This window comes from Salvelinus fontinalis, chromosome 24, assembly GCF_029448725.1.
Source record: "Salvelinus fontinalis isolate EN_2023a chromosome 24, ASM2944872v1, whole genome shotgun sequence".
Classification (NCBI taxonomy): domain Eukaryota; kingdom Metazoa; phylum Chordata; class Actinopteri; order Salmoniformes; family Salmonidae; genus Salvelinus; species Salvelinus fontinalis.
This window is the reverse complement of record NC_074688.1, coordinates 38438872-38462425: the sequence shown is the minus strand read 5'-3', so window position 1 is coordinate 38462425 and position 23554 is coordinate 38438872. Positions and strand designations below refer to the sequence as shown.

Here is a 23554-nt window from a genome sequence, read left to right as displayed (position 1 = left end):
AATAGCAGCAGCGTTCTATTCCGTATTGATTATTCTACTTCCTATTCCTTTATCCTTTCAGACTGAATAGAACCCCCCCCTCACACAGAGACAGGGAGCCCCCCCCCCCCCCCCCCCCCCCCCCCCACCACACACACACACACACACACACACACACACACACACACACACACACACACACACACAGACAGAGAAATCCTCAGCAGTTGACATTGATCCCAGCAACATAAATGTTTAAGGTGTTAAACAGTGGCAGGGTAAGAGGGCTCTGAAAGAACTCTCCACTATTGATTGTGTGTCAGATCAGGGAGAAGGGAGTTTAAATCACTCACTCGTGCACAGTGCTGAGAACTCTCAATCAAATCCAACGATCAGCAGTGCTCTCAATCTTCATCTCACTTCCTTAAAGGAGTCCCCCTGCCCTATGAGACATCCACCTATTAGATGGCTGCTTTCCCCCCCTGTGGTTTCCTCTCTGTGGTTTCCCTCAGCAGGGTATGGGGTATCAACACAGCCAGCCAGACATCCCTCAGCAGGGTATGGGGTATCAACACAGCCAGCCAGACATCCCTCAGCAGGGTATGGGTTATCAACACAGCCAGCCAGACATCCCTCAGCAGGGTATGGGGTATCAACACAGCCAGCCAGACATCCCTCAGCAGGGTATGGGTTATCAACACAGCCAGCCAGACATCCCTCTGCAGGGTATGGGGTATCAACACAGCCAGCCAGACATCCCTCTGCAGGGTATGGGGTATCAACACAGCCAGCCAGACTCCCCTCAGCAGGGTATGGGGTATCAACACAGCCAGCCAGACATCCCTCTGCAGGGTATGGGGTATCAACACAGCCAGCCAGACATCCCTCAGCAGGGTATGGGGTATCAACACAGCCAGCCAGACTCCCCTCAGCAGGGTATGGGGTATCAATACAGCCAGCCAGACATCCCTCAGCAGGGTATGGGGTATCAACTTGAATCTACTCTGAATGCGGACATTAAATGTACTCTTAGAGACAGCAGAAATAAGACGGGTTGTGTCTGCTCTGCGGCCTGTGTGTTGACAGACGAGGGAACTAGGTTATGTTGTGCAGATGGCAGAGACTGAAGAGAGTAAAGGTGGAGTTGACAGACGAGAGACCCTCTATCCTGTCTTCCACTCTCTCTCTCTCATGGTGTCTTCTCTCACCCCTCTCCCTCTATCCTGTCTTCCACTCCCTCTCTCTCATGGTGTCTTCTCTCACCCCCTCTCACTCTATCCTGTCTTCCACTCTCTCTCTCTCTCTCTCTCTCTCTCTCTCTCTCTCATGGTGTCTTCTCTCACCCCCTCTCCCTCTATCCTGTCTTCCACTCTCTCTCTCTCATGGTGTCTTCTCTCACTCCCTCTCCATCTATCCTGTCTTCCACTATCTCTCTCTCTCTCTCTCTCTCTCTCATGGTGTGTTCTCTCACCCCCTCTCCATCTATCCTGTCTTCCACTCTCTCTCTCATTGTGTCTTCTCTCACCCCCTCTCCCTCTATCCTGTCTTCCACTCTCTCTCTCATGGTGTCTTCTCTCTCCTGGTCTAGAGGTGACTATTAAAGCGCTGAAAGAGAAGATCCGGGACTATGAACAGTCCCTGAAGAACCAGGCAGAGAACCTGGTCCAGGAGAAACAAGTCCAGCTCCACAATGACTATGCAGAGAAAGAGAGGTGAGTTACAGTGTTTACTAGGAATATAGAGAGGAGAGTTACAGCATCTACTAGGAATATAGAGAGGAGAGTTACAGTATCTACTAGGAATATAGAGAGGAGAGTTACAGCATCTACTAGGAATATAGAGAGGAGAGTTACGGTATCTACTAGGAATATAGAGAGGAGAGGAGAGTTACAGCATCTACTAGGAATATAGAGAGGAGAGTTACAGCATCTACTAGGAATATAGAGAGGAGAGTTACAGCATCTACTAGGAATATAGAGAGGAGAGTTACAGTATCTACTAGGAATATAGAGAGGCGAGTTACGGTATCTACTAGGAATATAGAGAGGAGAGTTACAGCATCTACTAGGAATATAGAGAGGAGAGGAGAGTTACAGCATCTACTAGGAATATAGAGAGGAGAGTTACGGTATCTACTAGGAATATAGAGAGGAGAGTTACGGTATCTACTAGGAATATAGAGAGGAGAGTTACAGCATCTACTAGGAATATAGAGAGGAGAGTTACAGCATCTACTAGGAATATAGAGAGGAGAGTTACGGTATCTACTAGGAATATAGAGAGGAGAGTTACAGTATCTACTAGGAATATAGAGAGGAGAGTTACAGTATCTACTAGGAATATAGAGAGGAGAGTTACGGTATCTACTAGGAATATAGAGAGGAGAGTTACGGTATCTACTAGGAATATAGAGAGGAGAGTTACAGTATCTACTAGGAATATAGAGAGGCGAGTTACGGTATCTACTAGGAATATAGAGAGGAGAGTTACAGCATCTACTAGGAATATAGAGAGGAGAGTTACAGTATCTACTAGGAATATAGAGAGGAGAGTTACAGCATCTACTAGGAATATAGAGAGGAGAGGAGAGTTACAGTATCTACTAGGAATATAGAGAGGAGAGTTACAGTATCTACTAGGAATATAGAGAGGAGAGTTACGGCATCTACTAGGAATATAGAGAGGAGAGGAGAGTTACAGCATCTACTAGGAATATAGAGAGGAGAGTTACAGTATCTACTAGGAATATAGAGAGGAGAGTTACGGCATCTACTAGGAATATAGAGAGGAGAGTTACAGCATCTACTAGGAATATAGAGAGGAGAGTTACAGTATCTACTAGGAATATAGAGAGGAGAGTTACAGTATCTACTAGGAATATAGAGAGGAGAGTTACAGCATCTACTAGGAATATAGAGAGGAGAGTTACAGTATCTACTAGGAATATAGAGAGGAGAGTTACAGCATCTACTAGGAATATAGAGAGGAGAGGAGAGTTACAGTATCTACTAGGAATATAGAGAGGAGAGTTACAGCATCTACTAGGAATATAGAGAGGAGAGTTACAGTGTTTACTAGGAATATAGAGAGGAGAGTTACAGCATCTACTAGGAATATAGAGAGGAGAGTTACAGTATCTACTAGGAATATAGAGAGGAGAGTTACGGTATCTACTAGGAATATAGAGAGGAGAGTTACGGTATCTACTAGGAATATAGAGAGGAGAGGAGAGTTACAGCATCTACTAGGAATATAGAGAGGAGAGTTACAGCATCTACTAGGAATATAGAGAGGAGAGTTACAGCATCTACTAGGAATATAGAGAGGAGAGTTACAGTATCTACTAGGAATATAGAGAGGCGAGTTACGGTATCTACTAGGAATATAGAGAGGAGAGTTACAGCATCTACTAGGAATATAGAGAGGAGAGGAGAGTTACAGCATCTACTAGGAATATAGAGAGGAGAGGAGAGTTACAGCATCTACTAGGAATATAGAGAGGAGAGTTACGGTATCTACTAGGAATATAGAGAGGAGAGTTACGGTATCTACTAGGAATATAGAGAGGAGAGTTACAGCATCTACTAGGAATATAGAGAGGAGAGTTACAGTATCTACTAGGAATATAGAGAGGAGAGTTACAGTATCTACTAGGAATATAGAGAGGAGAGTTACGGTATCTACTAGGAATATAGAGAGGAGAGTTACGGTATCTACTAGGAATATAGAGAGGAGAGTTACAGCATCTACTAGGAATATAGAGAGGAGAGTTACAGCATCTACTAGGAATATAGAGAGGAGAGTTACAGTATCTACTAGGAATATAGAGAGGCGAGTTACGGTATCTACTAGGAATATAGAGAGGAGAGTTACAGTATCTACTAGGAATATAGAGAGGAGAGTTACAGCATCTACTAGGAATATAGAGAGGAGAGGAGAGTTACAGCATCTACTAGGAATATAGAGAGGAGAGGAGAGTTACAGCATCTACTAGGTATATAGAGAGGAGAGGAGAGTTACAGCATCTACTAGGAATATAGAGAGGAGAGGAGAGTTACAGCATCTACTAGGTATATAGAGAGGAGAGGAGAGTTACAGCATCTACTAGGAATATAGAGAGGAGAGGAGAGTTACAGCATCTACTAGGAATATAGAGAGGAGAGGAGAGTTACAGCATCTACTAGGAATATAGAGAGGAGAGGAGAGTTACAGCATCTACTAGGTATATAGAGAGGAGAGGAGAGTTACAGCATCTACTAGGTATATAGAGAGGAGAGTTACAGCATCTACTAGGAATATAGAGAGGAGAGTTACAGCATCTACTAGGAATATAGAGAGGAGAGTTACAGTATCTACTAGGAATATAGAGAGGAGAGTTACAGCATCTACTAGGAATATAGAGAGGAGAGTTACGGTATCTACTAGGAATATAGAGAGGAGAGTTACAGTATCTACTAGGAATATAGAGAGGCGAGTTACAGTATCTACTAGGAATATAGAGAGGAGAGTTACAGCATCTACTAGGAATATAGAGAGGAGAGGAGAGTTACAGCATCTACTAGGAATATAGAGAGGAGAGGAGAGTTACAGCATCTACTAGGAATATAGAGAGGAGAGTTACAGCATCTACTAGGAATATAGAGAGGAGAGTTACAGTATCTACTAGGAATATAGAGAGGAGAGTTACGGTATCTACTAGGAATATAGAGAGGAGAGTTACGGTATCTACTAGGAATATAGAGAGGAGAGTTACAGCATCTACTAGGAATATAGAGAGGAGAGTTACAGCATCTACTAGGAATATAGAGAGGAGAGTTACAGTATCTACTAGGAATATAGAGAGGCGAGTTACGGTATCTACTAGGAATATAGAGAGGAGAGTTACAGTATCTACTAGGAATATAGAGAGGAGAGTTACAGCATCTACTAGGAATATAGAGAGGAGAGGAGAGTTACAGCATCTACTAGGTATATAGAGAGGAGAGGAGAGTTACAGCATCTACTAGGAATATAGAGAGGAGAGTTACAGCATCTACTAGGAATATAGAGAGGAGAGTTACAGCATCTACTAGGAATATAGAGAGGAGAGTTACAGTATCTACTAGGAATATAGAGAGGAGAGTTACAGCATCTACTAGGAATATAGAGAGGAGAGTTACGGTATCTACTAGGAATATAGAGAGGAGAGTTACAGTATCTACTAGGAATATAGAGAGGCGAGTTACAGTATCTACTAGGAATATAGAGAGGAGAGTTACAGCATCTACTAGGAATATAGAGAGGAGAGGAGAGTTACAGCATCTACTAGGTATATAGAGAGGAGAGGAGAGTTACAGCATCTACTAGGAATATAGAGAGGAGAGTTACAGCATCTACTAGGAATATAGAGAGGAGAGTTACAGTATCTACTAGGAATATAGAGAGGAGAGTTACAGTATCTACTAGGAATATAGAGAGGAGAGTTACAGCATCTACTAGGAATATAGAGAGGAGAGTTACGGTATCTACTAGGAATATAGAGAGGAGAGTTACAGTATCTACTAGGAATATAGAGAGGCGAGTTACAGTATCTACTAGGAATATAGAGAGGAGAGTTACAGCATCTACTAGGAATATAGAGAGGAGAGTTAGTGTTTACTAGGAATATAGAGAGGAGAGTTACAGCATCTACTAGGAATATAGAGAGGAGAGTTACAGTATCTACTAGGAATATAGAGAGGAGAGGAGAGTTACAGCATCTACTAGGAATATAGAGAGGAGAGTTACAGCATCTACTAGGAATATAGAGAGGAGAGTTACGGCATCTACTAGGAATATAGAGAGGAGAGTTACAGCATCTACTAGGAATATAGAGAGGAGAGTTACAGTATCTACTAGGAATATAGAGAGGAGAGTTACAGTATCTACTAGGAATATAGAGAGGAGAGTTACAGCATCTACTAGGAATATAGAGAGGAGAGTTACGGTATCTACTAGGAATATAGAGAGGAGAGTTACAGCATCTACTAGGAATATAGAGAGGAGAGTTACAGTATCTACTAGGAATATAGAGAGGAGAGTTACGGTATCTACTAGGAATATAGAGAGGAGAGTTACAGTATCTACTAGGAATATAGAGAGGAGAGTTACAGTATCTACTAGGAATATAGAGAGGAGAGTTACGGCATCTACTAGGAATATAGAGAGGAGAGGAGAGTTACAGCATCTACTAGGAATATAGAGAGGAGAGTTACAGTATCTACTAGGAATATAGAGAGGAGAGGAGAGTTACAGTATCTACTAGGAATATAGAGAGGAGAGGAGAGTTACAGTATCTACTAGGGATATAGAGAGGAGAGGAGAGTTACAGTATCTACTAGGAATATAGAGAGGAGAGGAGAGTTACAGTATCTACTAGGAATATAGAGAGGAGAGGAGAGTTACAGTATCTACTAGGGATATAGAGAGGAGAGGAGAGTTACAGTATCTACTAGGAATATAGAGAGGAGAGGAGAGTTACAGTATCTACTAGGGATATAGAGAGGAGAGGAGAGTTACAGTATCTACTATGAATATAGAGAGGAGAGTTACAGCATCTACTAGGAATATAGAGAGGAGAGGAGAGTTACAGTATCTACTAGGAATATAGAGAGGAGAGTTTCAGCATCTACTAGGAATATAGAGAGGAGAGTTACAGTATCTACTAGGAATATAGAGAGGAGAGTTACAGCATCTACTAGGAATATAGAGAGGAGAGGAGAGTTACAGTATCTACTAGGAATATAGAGAGGAGAGTTACAGCATCTACTAGGAATATAGAGAGGAGAGTTACAGCATCTACTAGGAATATAGAGAGGAGAGTTACAGTATCTACTAGGAATATAGAGAGGAGAGTTACAGCATCTACTAGGAATATAGAGAGGAGAGGAGAGTTACAGTATCTACTAGGGATATAGAGAGGAGAGGAGAGTTACAGTATCTACTAGGAATATAGAGAGGAGAGTTACAGCATCTACTAGGAATATAGAGAGGAGAGTTACAGCATCTACTAGGAATATAGAGAGGAGAGGAGAGTTACAGTATCTACTAGGGATATAGAGAGGAGAGGAGAGTTACAGTATCTACTAGGAATATAGAGAGGAGAGTTACAGCATCTACTAGGAATATAGAGAGGAGAGTTACAGTATCTACTAGGAATATAGAGAGGAGAGTTACAGTATCTACTAGGAATATAGAGAGGAGAGTTACAGCATCTACTAGGAATATAGAGAGGAGAGTTACAGTATCTACTAGGAATATAGAGAGGAGAGTTACGGTATCTACTAGGAATATAGAGAGGAGAGTTACAGTATCTACTAGGAATATAGAGAGGAGAGTTACAGCATCTACTAGGAATATAGAGAGGAGAGTTACAGCATCTACTAGGAATATAGAGAGGAGAGTTACAGTATCTACTAGGAATATAGAGAGGAGAGTTACGGTATCTACTAGGAATATAGAGAGGAGAGTTACGGTATCTACTAGGAATATAGAGAGGAGAGGAGAGTTACAGTATCTACTAGGAATATAGAGAGGAGAGTTACAGTATCTACTAGGAATATAGAGAGGAGAGTTACAGTATCTACTAGGAATATAGAGAGGAGAGTTACATCATCTACTAGGAATATAGAGAGGAGAGTTACAGTATCTACTAGGAATATAGAGAGGAGAGTTACAGTATCTACTAGGAATATAGAGAGGAGAGTTACGGTATCTACTAGGAATATAGAGAGGAGAGGAGAGTTACGGCATCTACTAGGAATATAGAGAGGAGAGTTACAGTATCTACTAGGAATATAGAGAGGAGAGTTACAGTATCTACTAGGAATATAGTGAGGAGAGTTAGTGTTTACTAGGAATATAGAGAGGAGAGTTACAGTATCTACTAGGAATATAGAGAGGAGAGTAACGGTATCTACTAGGAATATAGAGAGGAGAGGAGAGTTACGGCATCTACTAGGAATATAGAGAGGAGAGTTACAGTATCTACTAGGAATATAGAGAGGAGAGTTACAGTATCTACTAGGAATATAGAGAGGAGAGTTACAGTATCTACTAGGAATATAGAGAGGAGAGTTACGGTATCTACTAGGAATATAGAGAGGAGAGTTACGGTATCTACTAGGAATATAGAGAGGAGAGTTACAGTATCTACTAGGAATATAGAGAGGAGAGTTACAGCATCTACTAGGAATATAGAGAGGAGAGTTACATCATCTACTAGGAATATAGAGAGGAGAGTTACAGCATCTACTAGGAATATAGAGAGGAGAGTTACAGCATCTACTAGGAATATAGAGAGGAGAGTTACAGTATCTACTAGGAATATAGAGAGGAGAGTTACAGCATCTACTAGGAATATAGAGAGGAGAGTTACAGTATCTACTAGGAATATAGAGAGGAGAGTTACAGTATCTACTAGGAATATAGTGAGGAGAGTTAGTGTTTACTAGGAATATAGAGAGGAGAGTTACAGCATCTACTAGGAATATAGAGAGGAGAGTTACGGTATCTACTAGGAATATAGAGAGGAGAGTTAGTGTTTACTAGGAATATAGAGAGGAGAGTTACAGTATCTACTAGGAATATAGAGAGGAGAGTTAGTGTTTACTAGGAATATAGAGAGGAGAGTTACAGTATCTACTAGGAATATAGAGAGGAGAGTTAGTGTTTACTAGGAATATAGAGAGGAGAGTTACAGTATCTACTAGGAATATAGAGAGGAGAGTTACAGCATCTACTAGGAATATAGAGAGGAGAGTTACGGTATCTACTAGGAATATAGAGAGGAGAGTTAGTGTTTACTAGGAATATAGAGAGGAGAGTTACAGTATCTACTAGGAATATAGAGAGGAGAGTTAGTGTTTACTAGGAATATAGAGAGGAGAGTTACAGCATCTACTAGGAATATAGAGAGGAGAGTTACAGTATCTACTAGGAATATAGAGAGGAGAGGAGAGTTACAGTATCTACTAGGAATATAGAGAGGAGAGTTACAGTGTTTACTAGGAATATAGAGAGGAGAGTTACAGCATCTACTAGGAATATAGAGAGGAGAGTTACAGCATCTACTAGGAATATAGAGAGGAGAGGAGAGTTACAGTATCTACTAGGAATATAGAGAGGAGAGTTACAGTGTTTACTAGGAATATAGAGAGGAGAGTTACAGCATCTACTAGGAATATAGAGAGGAGAGTTACGGTATCTACTAGGAATATAGAGAGGAGAGTTACGGTATCTACTAGGAATATAGAGAGGAGAGTTACGGTATCTACTAGGAATATAGAGAGGAGAGTTACGGTATCTACTAGGAATATAGAGAGGAGAGTTACGGTATCTACTAGGAATATAGAGAGGAGAGTTACGGTATCTACTAGGAATATAGAGAGGAGAGTTACAGTATCTACTAGGAATATAGAGAGGAGAGGAGAGTTACGGTATCTACTAGGAATATAGAGAGGAGAGGAGAGTTACGGTATCTACTAGGAATATAGAGAGGAGAGTTACGGTATCTACTAGGAATATAGTGAGGAGAGTTACGGTAGATGGAGCACATTACTGCCAAATACAGCTTGCTAATGATAAGTGGTTTGTAGTTTTTTAGGTTTTTAAGGAATAAACTGGATGAGAAATGGTGATAAAATCTGGAGTTGTTAGTTTCCCTGGTTGGTATTTTATTATTTAACAGTAAGGGAGTCAGGGCTGATGTACCTCTGTCACTCTCTGATATAATGTCTTATTCTAAATGGCTTTAAATAACTCATGGTTGATGACTCTCTGTCTCCCTCTTTTTATTTCTCTCCCATCCCTCCATCTCTCTCTCTGTCTCTCCTCATCCCTCCATCTCTCTCTCCCCATCCCTCCCCCTCCCTCCATCTCTCTCTCTCTCTCTCTCTCTGTCTCTCTGTCTCTCTGTCTCTCTGTCTCTCTGTCTCTCTGTCTCTCTGTCGCTCTGTCGCTCTGTCGCTCTGTCGCTCTGTCGCTCTGTCGCTCTGTCGCTCTGTCGCTCTGTCTCTCTGTCTCTCTGTCTCTCTGTCTCTCTGTCTCTCTGTCTCTCTGTCTCTCTGTCTCTCTGTCTCTCTGTCTCTCTGTCTCTCTGTCTCTCTGTCGCTCTGTCGCTCTGTCTCTCTGTCTCTCTGTCTCTCTGTCTCTCTGTCTCTCTGTCTCTCTGTCTCTCTGTCGCTCTGTCGCTCTGTCGCTCTGTCTCTCTGTCTCTCTGTCTGTCTCTCCCCATCCCTTCATATCTCTGTCTGTCTCTCCCCATCCCTTCATATCTCTGTCTGTCTCTCCCCATCCCTTCATATCTCTCTCTGTCTGTCTCTCCCCATCCCTTCATATCTCTCTCTGTCTGTCTCTCCCCATCCCTTCATATCTCTCTCTGTCTCTCCCCATCCCTTCATATCTCTCCCCGTCTCTCCCCATCCCTTCATATCTCTCCCCGTCCCTCCCCATCCCTTCATATCTCTCCCCGTCTCTCCCCATCCCTCCATCTCTCTCTCCCCATCCCTCCCCCTCCCTCCATCTCTCTCTCTCTCTCTCTCTCTCTCTGTCTCTCTGTCTCTCTGTCTCTCTGTCTCTGTCTCTCTGTCTCTCTGTCTCTCTGTCGCTCTGTCGCTCTGTCGCTCTGTCGCTCTGTCGCTCTGTCGCTCTGTCGCTCTGTCGCTCTGTCTCTCTGTCTCTCTGTCTCTCTGTCTCTCTGTCTCTCTGTCTCTCTGTCTCTCTGTCGCTCTGTCGCTCTGTCTCTCTGTCGCTCTGTCGCTCTGTCGCTCTGTCGCTCTGTCGCTCTGTCGCTCTGTCGCTCTGTCGCTCTGTCTCTCTGTCTCTCTGTCTCTCTGTCTCTCTGTCTCTCTGTCTCTCTGTCTCTCTGTCTCTCTGTCTCTCTGTCTCTCTGTCTCTCTGTCTCTCTGTCTCTCTGTCGCTCTGTCGCTCTGTCGCTCTGTCGCTCTGTCGCTCTGTCGCTCTGTCGCTCTGTCGCTCTGTCGCTCTGTCGCTCTGTCGCTCTGTCGCTCTGTCGCTCTGTCGCTCTGTCGCTCTGTCGCTCTGTCGCTCTGTCGCTCTGTCTCTCTGTCTGTCTCTCCCCATCCCTTCATATCTCTGTCTGTCTCTCCCCATCCCTTCATATCTCTGTCTGTCTCTCCCCATCCCTTCATATCTCTGTCTGTCTCTCCCCATCCCTTCATATCTCTCTCTGTCTGTCTCTCCCCATCCCTTCATATCTCTGTCTGTCTCTCCCCATCCCTTCATATCTCTGTCTGTCTCTCCCCATCCCTTCATATCTCTCTCTGTCTCTCCCCATCCCTTCATATCTCTCTCTGTCTCTCCCCATCCCTTCATATCTCTCTCCGTCTCTCCCCATCCCTTCATATCTCTCCCCGTCCCTCCCCATCCCTTCATATCTCTCCCCGTCCCTCCCCATCCCTTCATATCTCTCTCTGTCTCTCCCCATCCCTTCATATCTCTCTCTGTCTCTCCCCATCCCTTCATATCTCTGTTTCCAGAAAGCTCCAGGAGAGCCAGGAGTCCATGTCCTCTAAGCTGGTTGATGCTGACCACAAGGCCCAGGCCCTACAGACAGGTAGGTACCAGTCCATGCAGCACCTGTCCTGTATCTGTCACACACTGTTGGCCAGACTACAGCTGTTGTTTCCTGCCTCTTTTTCAGCTCTTGAAACAACTCAGGCAGAGCTCTTTGATCTGAAGACTAAGTATGACGAGGACTGCACAGCAAAGTGAGTTTCAGCTAACCTCTGTGTGTTTCCTGAACATTTTCTTCATCCCATCACTTACTCCTGTGGTTAATTTCCAGTCACTGCAGCTCTCTCATAGTCCTATGATATAATCCGGTGATTATGGGTCTCCTCTCCCATCCAGAGGAAAGCCCAGAGTTGGACTTTCTCTTGCTGCTCAATAACAGCCTGTCTAAATCCAGGCTTTAGCAATACACTGTAAATACTGAGAGATTATATTGTTATTTATACATTCCAATCACCAAATCTACCACTGGATGGGGTGTTCTGTCTGTACGCCATTTAGTCTTAGTGAGGGACACTGGGGAGCTGTGATGGTCGCTTATAAAGGGATGGGATGAATGACTATATGCTCCGTACTACCTAGTGTCTCTGTCTGTCTGGGCTGTGTCTCTGTCTGTCTGGGCTGTGTCTCTGTCTGTCTGGGCTGTGTCTCTGTCTGTCTGGGCTGTGTCTCTGTCTGTCTGGGCTGTGTCTCTGTCTGTCTGGTCTCTGTCTGTCTGGGCTGTGTCTCTGTCTGTCTGGGCTGTCATCAGATGTTTCTGTCCAAGTAGAATGTGGTGTCTCCTTGAGGCTCTTGCTCAGGGCTATTTCAGGGCTGACCACCCAGTTCTGAGACACCGGGGGAACCAGACTCTACCCAACCCCAGAGAGAGGTTCTGTCTCCTGGCTTGATGCGCTGGGGCCTCCCCCTGTAACCCAGCGTCTGGAGCTACTGACTGTTGTGCTACTGTATTTGTGTAATTGGTTTACTATTACTCTGTGACGAGCATGCTCTCAATGGTCACTTTTCAATAGACAAACAGGAAGTACATTGTCTCTGTCTCCCCCCTGGTTTTCTAGTGTGCTGATAGGTTCTAAGTCCCTGTGGAATGCTGGGAGAAAAGAGTCATCTGTTATGTTTTTTTAAATATGTCGTCTGTCTGGGCTCCTCCCTCTCCACCGAACCCGCTGTAACCCCCGTGGATGCTCTCCCGAACCCGCTGTAACCCCCGTGGATGCTCTCCCGAACCCGCTGTAACCCCCGTGGATGCTGTCCCGAACCCGCTGTAACCCCCGTGGATGCTCTCCCGAACCCGCTGTAACCCCCGTGGATGCTCTCCCGAACCCGCTGTAACCCCCGTGGATGCTCTCCCGAACCCGCTGTAACCCCCGTGGATGCTCTACCGAACCCGCTGTAACCCCGTGGATGCTGTCCCGAACCCGCTGTAACCCCGTGGATGCTCTCCCGAACCCGCTGTAACCCCCGTGGATGCTCTACCGAACCCGCTGTAACCCCGTGGATGCTGTCCCGAACCCGCTGTAACCCCCGTGGATGCTGTCCCGAACCCGCTGTAACCCCCGTGGATGCTGTCCCGTGGATGCTCTCCCGAACCCGCTGTAACCCCCGTGGATGCTCTCCCGAACCCGCTGTAACCCCCGTGGATGCTGTCCCGAACCCGCTGTAACCCCCGTGGATGCTCTCCCGAACCCGCTGTAACCCCCGTGGATGCTGTCCCGAACCCGCTGTAACCCCGTGGATGCTGTCCCGAACCCGCTGTAACCCCCGTGGATGCTCTCCCGAACCCGCTGTAACCCCCGTGGATGCTCTACCGAACCCGCTGTAACCCCGTGGATGCTGTCCCGAACCCGCTGTAACCCCGTGGATGCTCTCCCGAACCCGCTGTAACCCCCGTGGATGCTCTACCGAACCCGCTGTAACCCCGTGGATGCTGTCCCGAACCCGCTGTAACCCCCGTGGATGCTGTCCCGAACCCGCTGTAACCCCCGTGGATGCTGTCCCGTGGATGCTCTCCCGAACCCGCTGTAACCCCCGTGGATGCTGTCCCGAACCCGCTGTAACCCCCGTGGATGCTGTCCCGAACCCGCTGTAACCCCGTGGATGCTGTCCCGAACCCGCTGTAACCCCCGTGGATGCTGTCCCGAACCCGCTGTAACCCCCGTGGATGCTGTCTCATAGGTAGACAATAGACATGTATATCAATTTAGCAGATATTTTTTATCCAAAGCGACTTACAAGCATGCATGTATACATTTTCATTTGGGTGGTCCCCCACGCCAATTGTGCTCCGCCCCATGGGTGTCCCGGTCGCGGCCTGAGCCTGGACTCCAACCCAGAATCTCTAGTGGCACAGCTAGCACTGCGATGCAGTGCCTCAGACCACTGCACCACTCGGGGGCCCATGGGAGAACTCTGTTTTATCTCTAAACTATCTCTGTATTTCTGGTCTGAGGTCTCTCTATCCAGTCTGCCTGTCACCTACTGCCATTCCCTGTTTAAAGGCACTTCAATATGTTGTCTTGTTCATTCATCCTCTGAATGGCACATATACACAATCCATGTCTCAATTGTCTCAAGGCTTAAAAATCCTTCTTTAACCCGTCTCCTCACCTTCATCTACACTGATTGAAGTGGATTTAACAAGTGACATCAATAAGGGATCATAGATCTCACCTGGATTCACCTGGTCAGTCCATGTCATGGAAAGAGCAGATGTTTTTTTTTTGTACACTCAGTATTTAATATATGCCGTTCAGCAGTCGCTTTTATCCCAAGCGTCTTAGTGATGCGTGCTTCCATTATGTACATTTGGGTGGTCCCAGGAATCGAACCCACTATCCTGGCGATTCAAGAGCCGGACCAAGCATGGACCAATCAGAGCTGCAGAGAACCTGTATGTATTCCTGAGCTCCAGCATGTTCTCTGCCAGCCGAGAGGGGGAGCAGGGGGGGGGGGGGGGCGCGGGGGGGGGTTAATCCTCTTGCTTTGCGTGCCTGATTTAATCTGCCCTGATTCTGTACTCAATAAGAAGATGTATTATCACACAGATTTGTCTCCTCACCAAAACGCCTCTCTGTACCTCCAATATCACCCTTATGTTATAATAATAATGCACTACTGTCGTATAGGGCTAGTCAAATACATACACTGTAGGGGAATAGCATGCCAGACTGATCTTCAATGACAGCTATATAAATACCTTTAATGGGGATTTTACTGAATATTTTCCTAATTCCATTCTCGGTCTGGGTGCCGCCCAACCGACGGTCAGAGGAGTGCTGGAGGATTATGGGAGATGGTGAAGGGTAAGAGGCTCAGGGAGAAGGCTTTCAAAGAACACACACACTTTCTGTGTTCAGCCGCTGAGGGTAGACGGTATAGATGAGTCTGAACTTGGCTCTTAGTTTCCCCCAACTCATTTCATCTGCCCTGAACTCTCCATGTCTCTGCATTAGCAAAGTTGTTGGATTGATTGGTTGCTAAAACGGATCGATTCATTTCTCCAACGCTCCCTGGTTACCACCTCCTCAGCTCTCTCCATCGCTCCCTGGTTACCTCCTCCTCAGCTCTCTCCATGGCTCCCTGGTTACCACCTCCTCAGCGCTCTCCATCGCTCCCTGGTTACCACCTCCTCAGCTCTCTCCATGGCTCCCTGGTTACCACCTCCTCTGCTCTCTCCATCGCTCCCTGGTTACCACCTCCTCAGCTCTCTCCATGGCTCCCTGGTTACCACCTCCTCAGCTCTCTCCATCGCTCCCTGGTTACCACCTCCTCAGCTCTCTCCATCGCTCCCTGGTTACCACCACCTCAGCTCTCTCCATCGCTCCCTGGTTACCACCTCCTCAGCTCTCTCCATCGCTCCCTGGTTACCACCTCCTCAGCGCTCTCTGTCTCAATCCCTGGTTACCTCCTCCCTCTTTCTGGTGTGTTTGTCTTTGTCCCCCTGGGGAAGAGACACACCTGAATAATGCAACACAGCATGTAGAAATTAAAACTGTTAATTACTGTTGTGTTAATTACTGTTCGCAAAACAATGTCCATTACTACACTTTACAATGCAAGAAGATACCGGTAGCTTCCAGTGTTGTAGGCTAACTTTCCTTGCTACCTTACAGCTGAAGCTAAAATCTATTCACTACCCTAGGACCTTGTTTGTGATAACATGCTAACCATAACGCAAAATATTGCTGATTTCATAGTTGATTTTGACCAAAAACGTAATTAATTCACTTCGTCTCCCCTTCCGCACGTCTCTCCCAGTCATGGTCTTCTTTCCTCGAGCCTCAAACTGTGTGTGTATGTGTGTGAATGAACTCATCGGTTTTAAAGAGACAGCACACACTTCTATAAAATGAGAGATTGTTTGTTCTATGTAAAAAGCTGTTGATCAGTACAATAAGGCCCATATGGAAGGGAAACAGATTTTGTTTTTTTTCGTCTACAGCCTTGTGTGAAATCAGCCAAATCAAGCTCAATAACCCAATGCATGGTACACACTCCTCTTGAATATCCATTCACCTGTATTGTGACCTGGGCTACATCTTTATTTACCCAGTTAATCAATAGACTAGAGATTTACCATTCAAATAAATGATTACTGTAATGTAGTTACACACACACTCCTCTTGTTCCGGTTCAGTCTTCATATGAGTCCATAGGGTAGAACATGGATTATGTCTCTATTGATTATGTCTCTATTGATTATGTCTCGCTATTCAGGTTTGATGCAATTTTCTACCGTTCATGTATTTATTTAGTATTTATCAATTGTTTAGTCATTAATTATTATTATAGGCCTGTTGTCCCCCCTCGTTTGTTGGGTAGCCATGCTCCTTTTTCGATGATAGCTGCAATTTAAGCCTAGCCTGTTCAAAAGTTTGTTTGTTTTTTATGATTTCATTCTGTTGAGACATTTTTGTTGGCCAAATAAAATTCCATCTGTGATGTTGTGTTAGCCGCAATATAATAGAACGATCGCTAGGCCTGCTATGCTACTCACATTCAGACCATGAAAAGGAGAAACCAAAGACGCCAAACTTAATTTGTTTATATTTCTCCCTAATAAAAGTTTACTGACTTTTGATATTACCCTAATAAAGTTAATAAACTTTATTTTTGTTTTGTGAAGGTTTGTTGTGGTGTTGCTATTATTAGGCTCTGCTAGTGCAGGCCAATGAAGGCATGGTTTGTTGTGGTGTTGCTATTATTAGGCTCTGCTAGTGCAGGCCAATGAAGGCATGGTTTGTTGTGGTGTTGCTATTATTAGGCTCTGCTAGTGCAGGCCAATGAAGGCATGGTGTGTTGTGGTGTTGCTATTATTAGGCTCTGCTAGTGCAGGCCAATGAAGGCATGGTGTGTTGTGGTGTTGCTATTATTAGGCTCTGCTAGTGCAGGCCAATGAAGGCATGGTGTGTTGTGGTGTTGCTATTATTAGGCTCTGCTAGTGCAGGCCAATGAAGGCATGGTGTGTTGTGGTGTTGCTATTATTAGGCTCTGCTAGTGCAGGCCAATGAAGGCATGGCACACTGGCGCGCCAACTGACTCCGACAGTTGATCCTGAGGTAAAGGCAGACTGTTTTAGACCTACCGAAGTTAGTCTAATGCTTATCTTTATAACATTCTGATCAAAAATGTACAAATTAGCCAAATTGTGTACGCCTATATCTGTAAAGAAGTAGTAGCTTATCTGATAAGTATGTAAAGAAATCCATGTCGATGTCTGGAGCTTGTCGCCGGCATGTCTCTCGTTTGGTCTCTCTAGGCCTAAGCTTGTCTTCCTTAATATTTGTTGTATAAATATTAGTATCGCACAGTGGACAGCTATACCTGATCCATTAAGCGCGCACATCTCCGACAGCTAAACCGTGAGGTAGGCCGTTATTTTTAAGCTGCTACACATTGAAACACAACACATTTGTTTTATTTTCCTAACTTGTTTTTGGCCGTTTTTAAGGACACGTAACCTAACTGTGGATCGTTTGGCCGATGTCGGTAGTTTAGTGATGGCGCTGGCACCGCCCAGTTGGAGGTTTCTTTCTCTCTACTCTCGGATCTAAACCAGCACGGGTCTGTTTTCCTCAGTCCTTTTTGGAACGGGTCTGACTGTCTCTGGGTCCATTTGGAACTGGTCAACTGTTTTTGGGGGTCTGCCGAAGACCTCTAGTTCAGAGAGAGAAAGCCAAAAAGAAAGACTTTGTCAAGGCTGGCCAGGAGAGGAGCCCTAATGCCTCCTGTAGACGCTGCGTCCCCATTGGCATCCTATTCCCTATGGGTCCTAGTCAAAAGAAGTGCACCAAATAGGGAATAGGGTTTCATTTGGAGCGAAGCTGGAGTGTATGGAGGAGAGCCTGCTAGGCCCCAGCCAGGAGGCAGGATATGAAGGACCCTCAGAGGACTTACTGATGATGGATGTCCCTCTTCACTTTACTGACATGCCTGGGGACTTGGACCCGTATTCATAAAGCCTCAGAGTACAAGTGCTGATCTAGGATCAGGTCCTCTCCTGTCCATTATAATTGTATTCATTATGATCTAAAAGGTGCACCTGATCTGAGATCAGCACTCCTAGTCTCAGATTCTTTATGAATATGGGACCTGGACTTGGATGAGACACCGTGTCTGTCTTCTTCTCTCACCTATCAGAGAGATGCATATAAAACAATAGAGGCGTATAGAGTGAGAGAGATGTACTGAGTAATTCAAGCAGTTGGATTTATCACCTCATCTTGCTCTATTTCAACATTAATCATTACAAGATTTAATGGAGGTTTAGTGAATGATTTATCCTAAATGCAATGCTTTTAGTTTAAATTTTTTTATTTAGGCCTAATTTATTCCGTGCCACCCATTCTGAACCTAACTGCAGCTCTTCAAGTGTTTCAGTCATTTCAGTTGCTGTGGTAGCTGACGTGTATAGTGTTGAGTCATCCGCATACATAGACACACTGGCTTTGCTCAAAGCCAGTGGCATGTTGTTAGTGAAGATTGAAAAAATAGTAAGGGTCCTAGACAGCTGCCCTGGAGAATTCCTGATTCTACCTCGACTATTTTGGATAGTCTTCCGTTGAACACCCTCTGTGTTATTTTAGACATAACTCTTTATCCACAATATAGCAGAGGGTGTAAAGCCATAACACACATGTTTTTCCAGCAGCAGACTACGATCAAAAATGTCAAAAGCCACACTGAAGTCTGACAACATCCCCCACAATCTTATCGATTTCTCTCAGCCAATCAGTCATTTGTGTAAGTGCTGTGCTTGTTGAATGTCCTTCCCTATAAGCGTGCTGAAAATCTGTCAATTTCTTTACTGTAAAATAGCATTGTATCTGGTCAAACCTAATTTTTCCAAAAGTTTACGAAGGTTTGGTAACAGGCTGATTTTGGTCGGCTATTTGAGCCAGTGAAGGGTGCTTTACTACTCTTAGGTAGCGGAATTACTTTTGCTTCCCTCCAGGCCTGAGGGCACACACTTTCTAGTGGGCATAAATTAAAGATATGGCAAATAGGATTGGCAATATTGTCCGCTATTATCCTCAGTCATTTTCCATCCAAGTTGTCAGACCCCGGTGGCTTGTCAATGTTGACAGACAATAATGTCACCTCTTTCACACTCACTTTACAGAATTCAAAATTACAAGGCTTGTCTTTCATAATTTGGTCAGATATACTTGGATGTGTAGTGTCAGCGTTTTGTTGCTGGCATATCATGCCTAAATTTGCTAATCTTGCCAATTAAAAAATAATTAAAGTAGTTGGCAATATCAGTGGATTTTGTGACGTAGGAGCCATCTGATCCAATGAACGATGGAGCGTTGTTTGCCTTTTGCCCAAAATGTAATTGTATATAAAAAAAAAAAAAATAGTCATCTTTTTTTATAACCTTTTTATTTAACTAGGCAAGTCAGTTAAGAACAAATTCTTATTTACAATGACGGCCAAACCCGGACGACACTGGGCCAAGTGTGCACCGCCCTATGGGACTCCCAATCACGGCCGGATGTGATACAGCTTGGATTCGAAGCAGGGACTGTAGTGACACATCTTGTGTTGAGATGCACACTGCGCCACTCGGGAGCTTTTAAGGTGCCCCAAAGCTTTTTACTATCAATCTTTGTCATTTAGATTTGTTTCATAGTGTAGTTTCTTCGTCATTTTGTTAAGTTTAGTCACATGATTTCTCAATTTGCAGTACGTTTGCCAATCGGTTGTGCAGCCTGATCTATTTGCCGTTCCTTTTGCCTCATCCCTCTCAACCATACAATTTTTAAATTCCTCATCAATCCACAGGGATTTAACCGTTTTTAGTGATTTTCTTAATGGGTGCATGCTTATAAGTAACTGGAATGAGCAGTTTCATAAATGTGTCAAGTGCAACGTCTGGTTGCTTCTCATTACACACCACGGACCAACAAATATTTACATTAACAACATAGGAATCACTACAAAACGTATTGTATGACCTCTTATACACTATATTAGGACCAGCCTTTGGAACGCTGGTTTTCCTAGACATGGCTACTATATTGTGATAACTACATCCTATGGATTTGGATACTGCTTTAAAGCTAATTTCTACAGCATTAGTAAAGATGTGATCAATAAATGTTGATGATTTCATTCCTGTGCTGTTTGTAACTACCCTGGTAGGTTGACTGACAACCTGAACCAGTTTGAAGTCCCTAGTTACAGTTTAAAGATTTTTCTTAAGTGGGCCAGGTTGATGAAAGCCAGTCAATATTTAAATCACCTAGAAAATATACCTCTCTGTTGATGTCAAATTATCAAGTGTTTTACTCGTGTTTTCCAGATACTGACTGTTAGCACTTGGTGCTTCTACACCTGCATTGCTTGCTGTTTTGGGGTTTTAGGCTGGGTTTCTGTATAGCACTTCGAGACATCGGCTGATGTAAAAAGGTCTTTATAAATACATTTGGTTGATTGATATAGCAGCTTCCCACCAGCATGGGCTTTAGGTGAGGCAGATGAACCTGTAGCCATATTACTTCAACAATATTTAACATGAGATCCTCTCTAAGCTTTACAGGATTCTGAATATAAACGATCACACATTTGGCATTTCTGTCTTTTCTGTAGATGTTATAACCATGTATTGCTACCACTGTATTATCAAAGGTATTGTCTAAGTGGGTTTCAGAGAGTCAGAATATGAATGTCATCTGTTACTAGCAAGTTATTATCGATTTAATGAACCTTGTTTGTTAAGCTACATATGTTAACGTGGGCTATTTTTTAGCACTTTTCTGGGATGCTTGCTTGTTTTCATTGCTTTACTGGGAAGCTTAGCAGAGGTAGACATGCTCATGTTATTTATGTTAGTGCAGGGTGAGCTGCTCACAGTGGACTTCCTAGTAGGGCACACCGCCTCAGTGCTAACAGGATGAGCTGCTCACAGTGGACTTCCTAGTAGGGCACACCGCCTCAGTGCTAACAGGATGAGCTGCTCACAGTGGACTTCCTAGTAGGGCACACCGCCTCAGTGCTAACAGTATCACGCTGGTTCATGGGCACATGATTACTGCATACAATAGCTGTAGGATCAGCAGAGGCATTCAGAGCAGTTAGAGGGACATAAATTAGGTTACTTACATTGTGTCTTCCAACGCCCCTGGTGTAATGTACATTTGCTGAAGTATTATGACAACTCAGTGACACAGTGACATGGTAGGGATTAACTGAGCAGGGCTTGGGTCATTGATAAGTCATTGTCTCAACACAGCCTTATAATGCTGTGAAAGGATCCAGGATCCCACAGGATTTGGGTGGATCCCATCCTCCTTATAATACGAGCTTTGTTTCCAGAAGGTATCAAAGTTGTCAAATGTTACACCAACAGAGCTGCAGTAGTCTCGTAGCCAGTTATGGAGGACTAAAAGTATCATAACCCAAGGCGAGACCCAGATGCAGTCACAGGAGGCAGATGGTTGGAGTCTTACAATGTTTATTAATACAAAGGGGTAGGCAAGAGAATGGTCGTGGATAGGCAAAAAGGTCAAAACCAGATCAGAGTCCAGAGTGGCAGACAGGCTCTCATGGTCAGGCAGGTGGGAACATTAGAGGTTCTTTTGCATAATTTAGTGGAACTAAATTGTCGCGTGTGTATTTTCCTTAGTTGCCGTTTTCGTTAGTCATCATACATCTTGTCACACCGCATACAGAGCCTAGTTATAGCAGAATATCATCGCGGCTCGTTGCTGCTTGCAGGTCCTCGGCTCGTTGCTGCTCTAGGGAAAAGTGTTTTTATATAAGCCCAGTCATTGCAACAATTCTAAATGCAATCCTGCGTTAACAGTTTTGATGGCCACCATCTAAAAATAGCAATTTTTATTTCTCAACTTGTATCAGAAGCCTCACATTCGCCATTCAATTACATAGGCAATGGGAGGCAAGCTATCAGCGCGTCACACGCCACTTTGCAATGTGAGCCGGAGACCGTATGCATTTTGAAACGTTAATGTTTTACTTCGTATTGTGAGGCATGTCTTACCTTGCTTCAAAGTAGCCTAGGCAAAATCCCACAATTGAAATGTGGAGGCAATTATTTTCCTGAAGACTTCCTCATATACAGTTTAACCATGCATTTCTCTCCTGTTCTATTGGTTTCCATATCAACTTTCTTTCGTTGTCCAGAAGCCAAAGGTACAATCCTAGTCATGTTTTCAACCCATCCTGGTCATATTATCAACCCCTCCTGGTCCTAGTAACAACCCATCCTGGTACTAGTAACAACCCATCCTGGTCCTAGTAACAACCCATCCTGGTCCTAGTAACAACCCATCCTGGTCCTAGTAACAACCCATCCTGGTCCTAGTAACAAACCATCCTGGTCAGAACACATCCTGGTCATAACCGCAACCCATCCTGGTCATATTAATAATCCATCCTGGTCATAACCCATCCTGGTCATAACCCCAACCCATCCTGGTCATATTAATAACCCATCCTGGTCATAACCCCAACCCATCCTGGTCATATTAATAACCCATCCTGGTCATAACCCATCCTGGTCATATTAACAACCCATCCTGGTCATATTAACAACCCATCCTGGTCATAACCCCAACCCATCCTGGTCATAACCCATCCTGGTCATATTAACAACCCATCCTGGTCATAACCCATCCTGGTCATATTAACAACCCATCCTGGTCATATTAACAACCCATCCTGGTCATAACCCCAACCCATCCTGGTCATAACCCATCCTGGTCATAACCCATCCTGGTCATATTAATAACCCATCCTGGTCATAACCCATCCTGGTCATATTAACAACCCATCCTGGTCATGTTATCAACCCATCCTGGTCATATTATCAACCCATCCTGGTCATGTTATCAACCCATCCTGGTCATATTATCAACCCATCCTGGTCATATTATCAACCCATCCTGGTCATATTATCAACCCATCCTGGTCATATTATCAACCCATCCTGGTCATATTAACAACCCATCCTGGTCATATTAACAATCCATCCTGGTCATATTAACAACCCATCCTGGTCATATTAACAACCCATCCTGGTCATATTATAAACCCATCCTGGTCATATTATCAACCCATCCTGGTCATATTATCAACCCATCCTGGTCATATTATCAACCCATCCTGGTCATTATAACAGCCCATCCTGGTCATTATAACAGCCCATCCTGGTCATTATAACAGCCCATCCTGGTCATTATAACAGCCCATCCTGGTCATTATAACAGCCCATCCTGGTCATTATAACAGCCCATCCTGGTCATTATAACAGCCCATCCTGGTCATTATAACAGCCCATCCTGGTCATTATAACAGCCCATCCGGGTCATTATAACAGCCCATCCGGGTCATTATAACAACCCATCCGGGTCATTATAACAACCCATCCGGGTCATATTAAAAACCCATCCTGGTCATATCAACCCACCCTGGTCATATCAACCCACCCTGGTCGTATTAACAACCCACCCTGGTCGTATTAACAACCCACCCTGGTCGTATTAACAACCCATCCTGGTCA

General features: G+C 44.3%; 1 protein-coding gene across 7 annotated transcripts in view; it reads left to right on the top strand.

Annotated features, from left to right (window-relative positions):
- Positions 1 to 23554, top strand: part of cux1b (cut-like homeobox 1b) — a 184640-nt gene that overhangs the window by 74299 nt on the left and 86787 nt on the right. For all 7 annotated transcript variants that reach the window (XM_055880674.1, XM_055880672.1, XM_055880669.1 and 4 more), the window contains exons 6-8: positions 1568 to 1691; positions 11496 to 11572; positions 11660 to 11726. In XM_055880674.1, coding sequence (XP_055736649.1) covers positions 1568 to 1691; positions 11496 to 11572; positions 11660 to 11726 — 268 coding nt within the window. The remainder of the gene's footprint in view (positions 1 to 1567; positions 1692 to 11495; positions 11573 to 11659; positions 11727 to 23554) is intronic.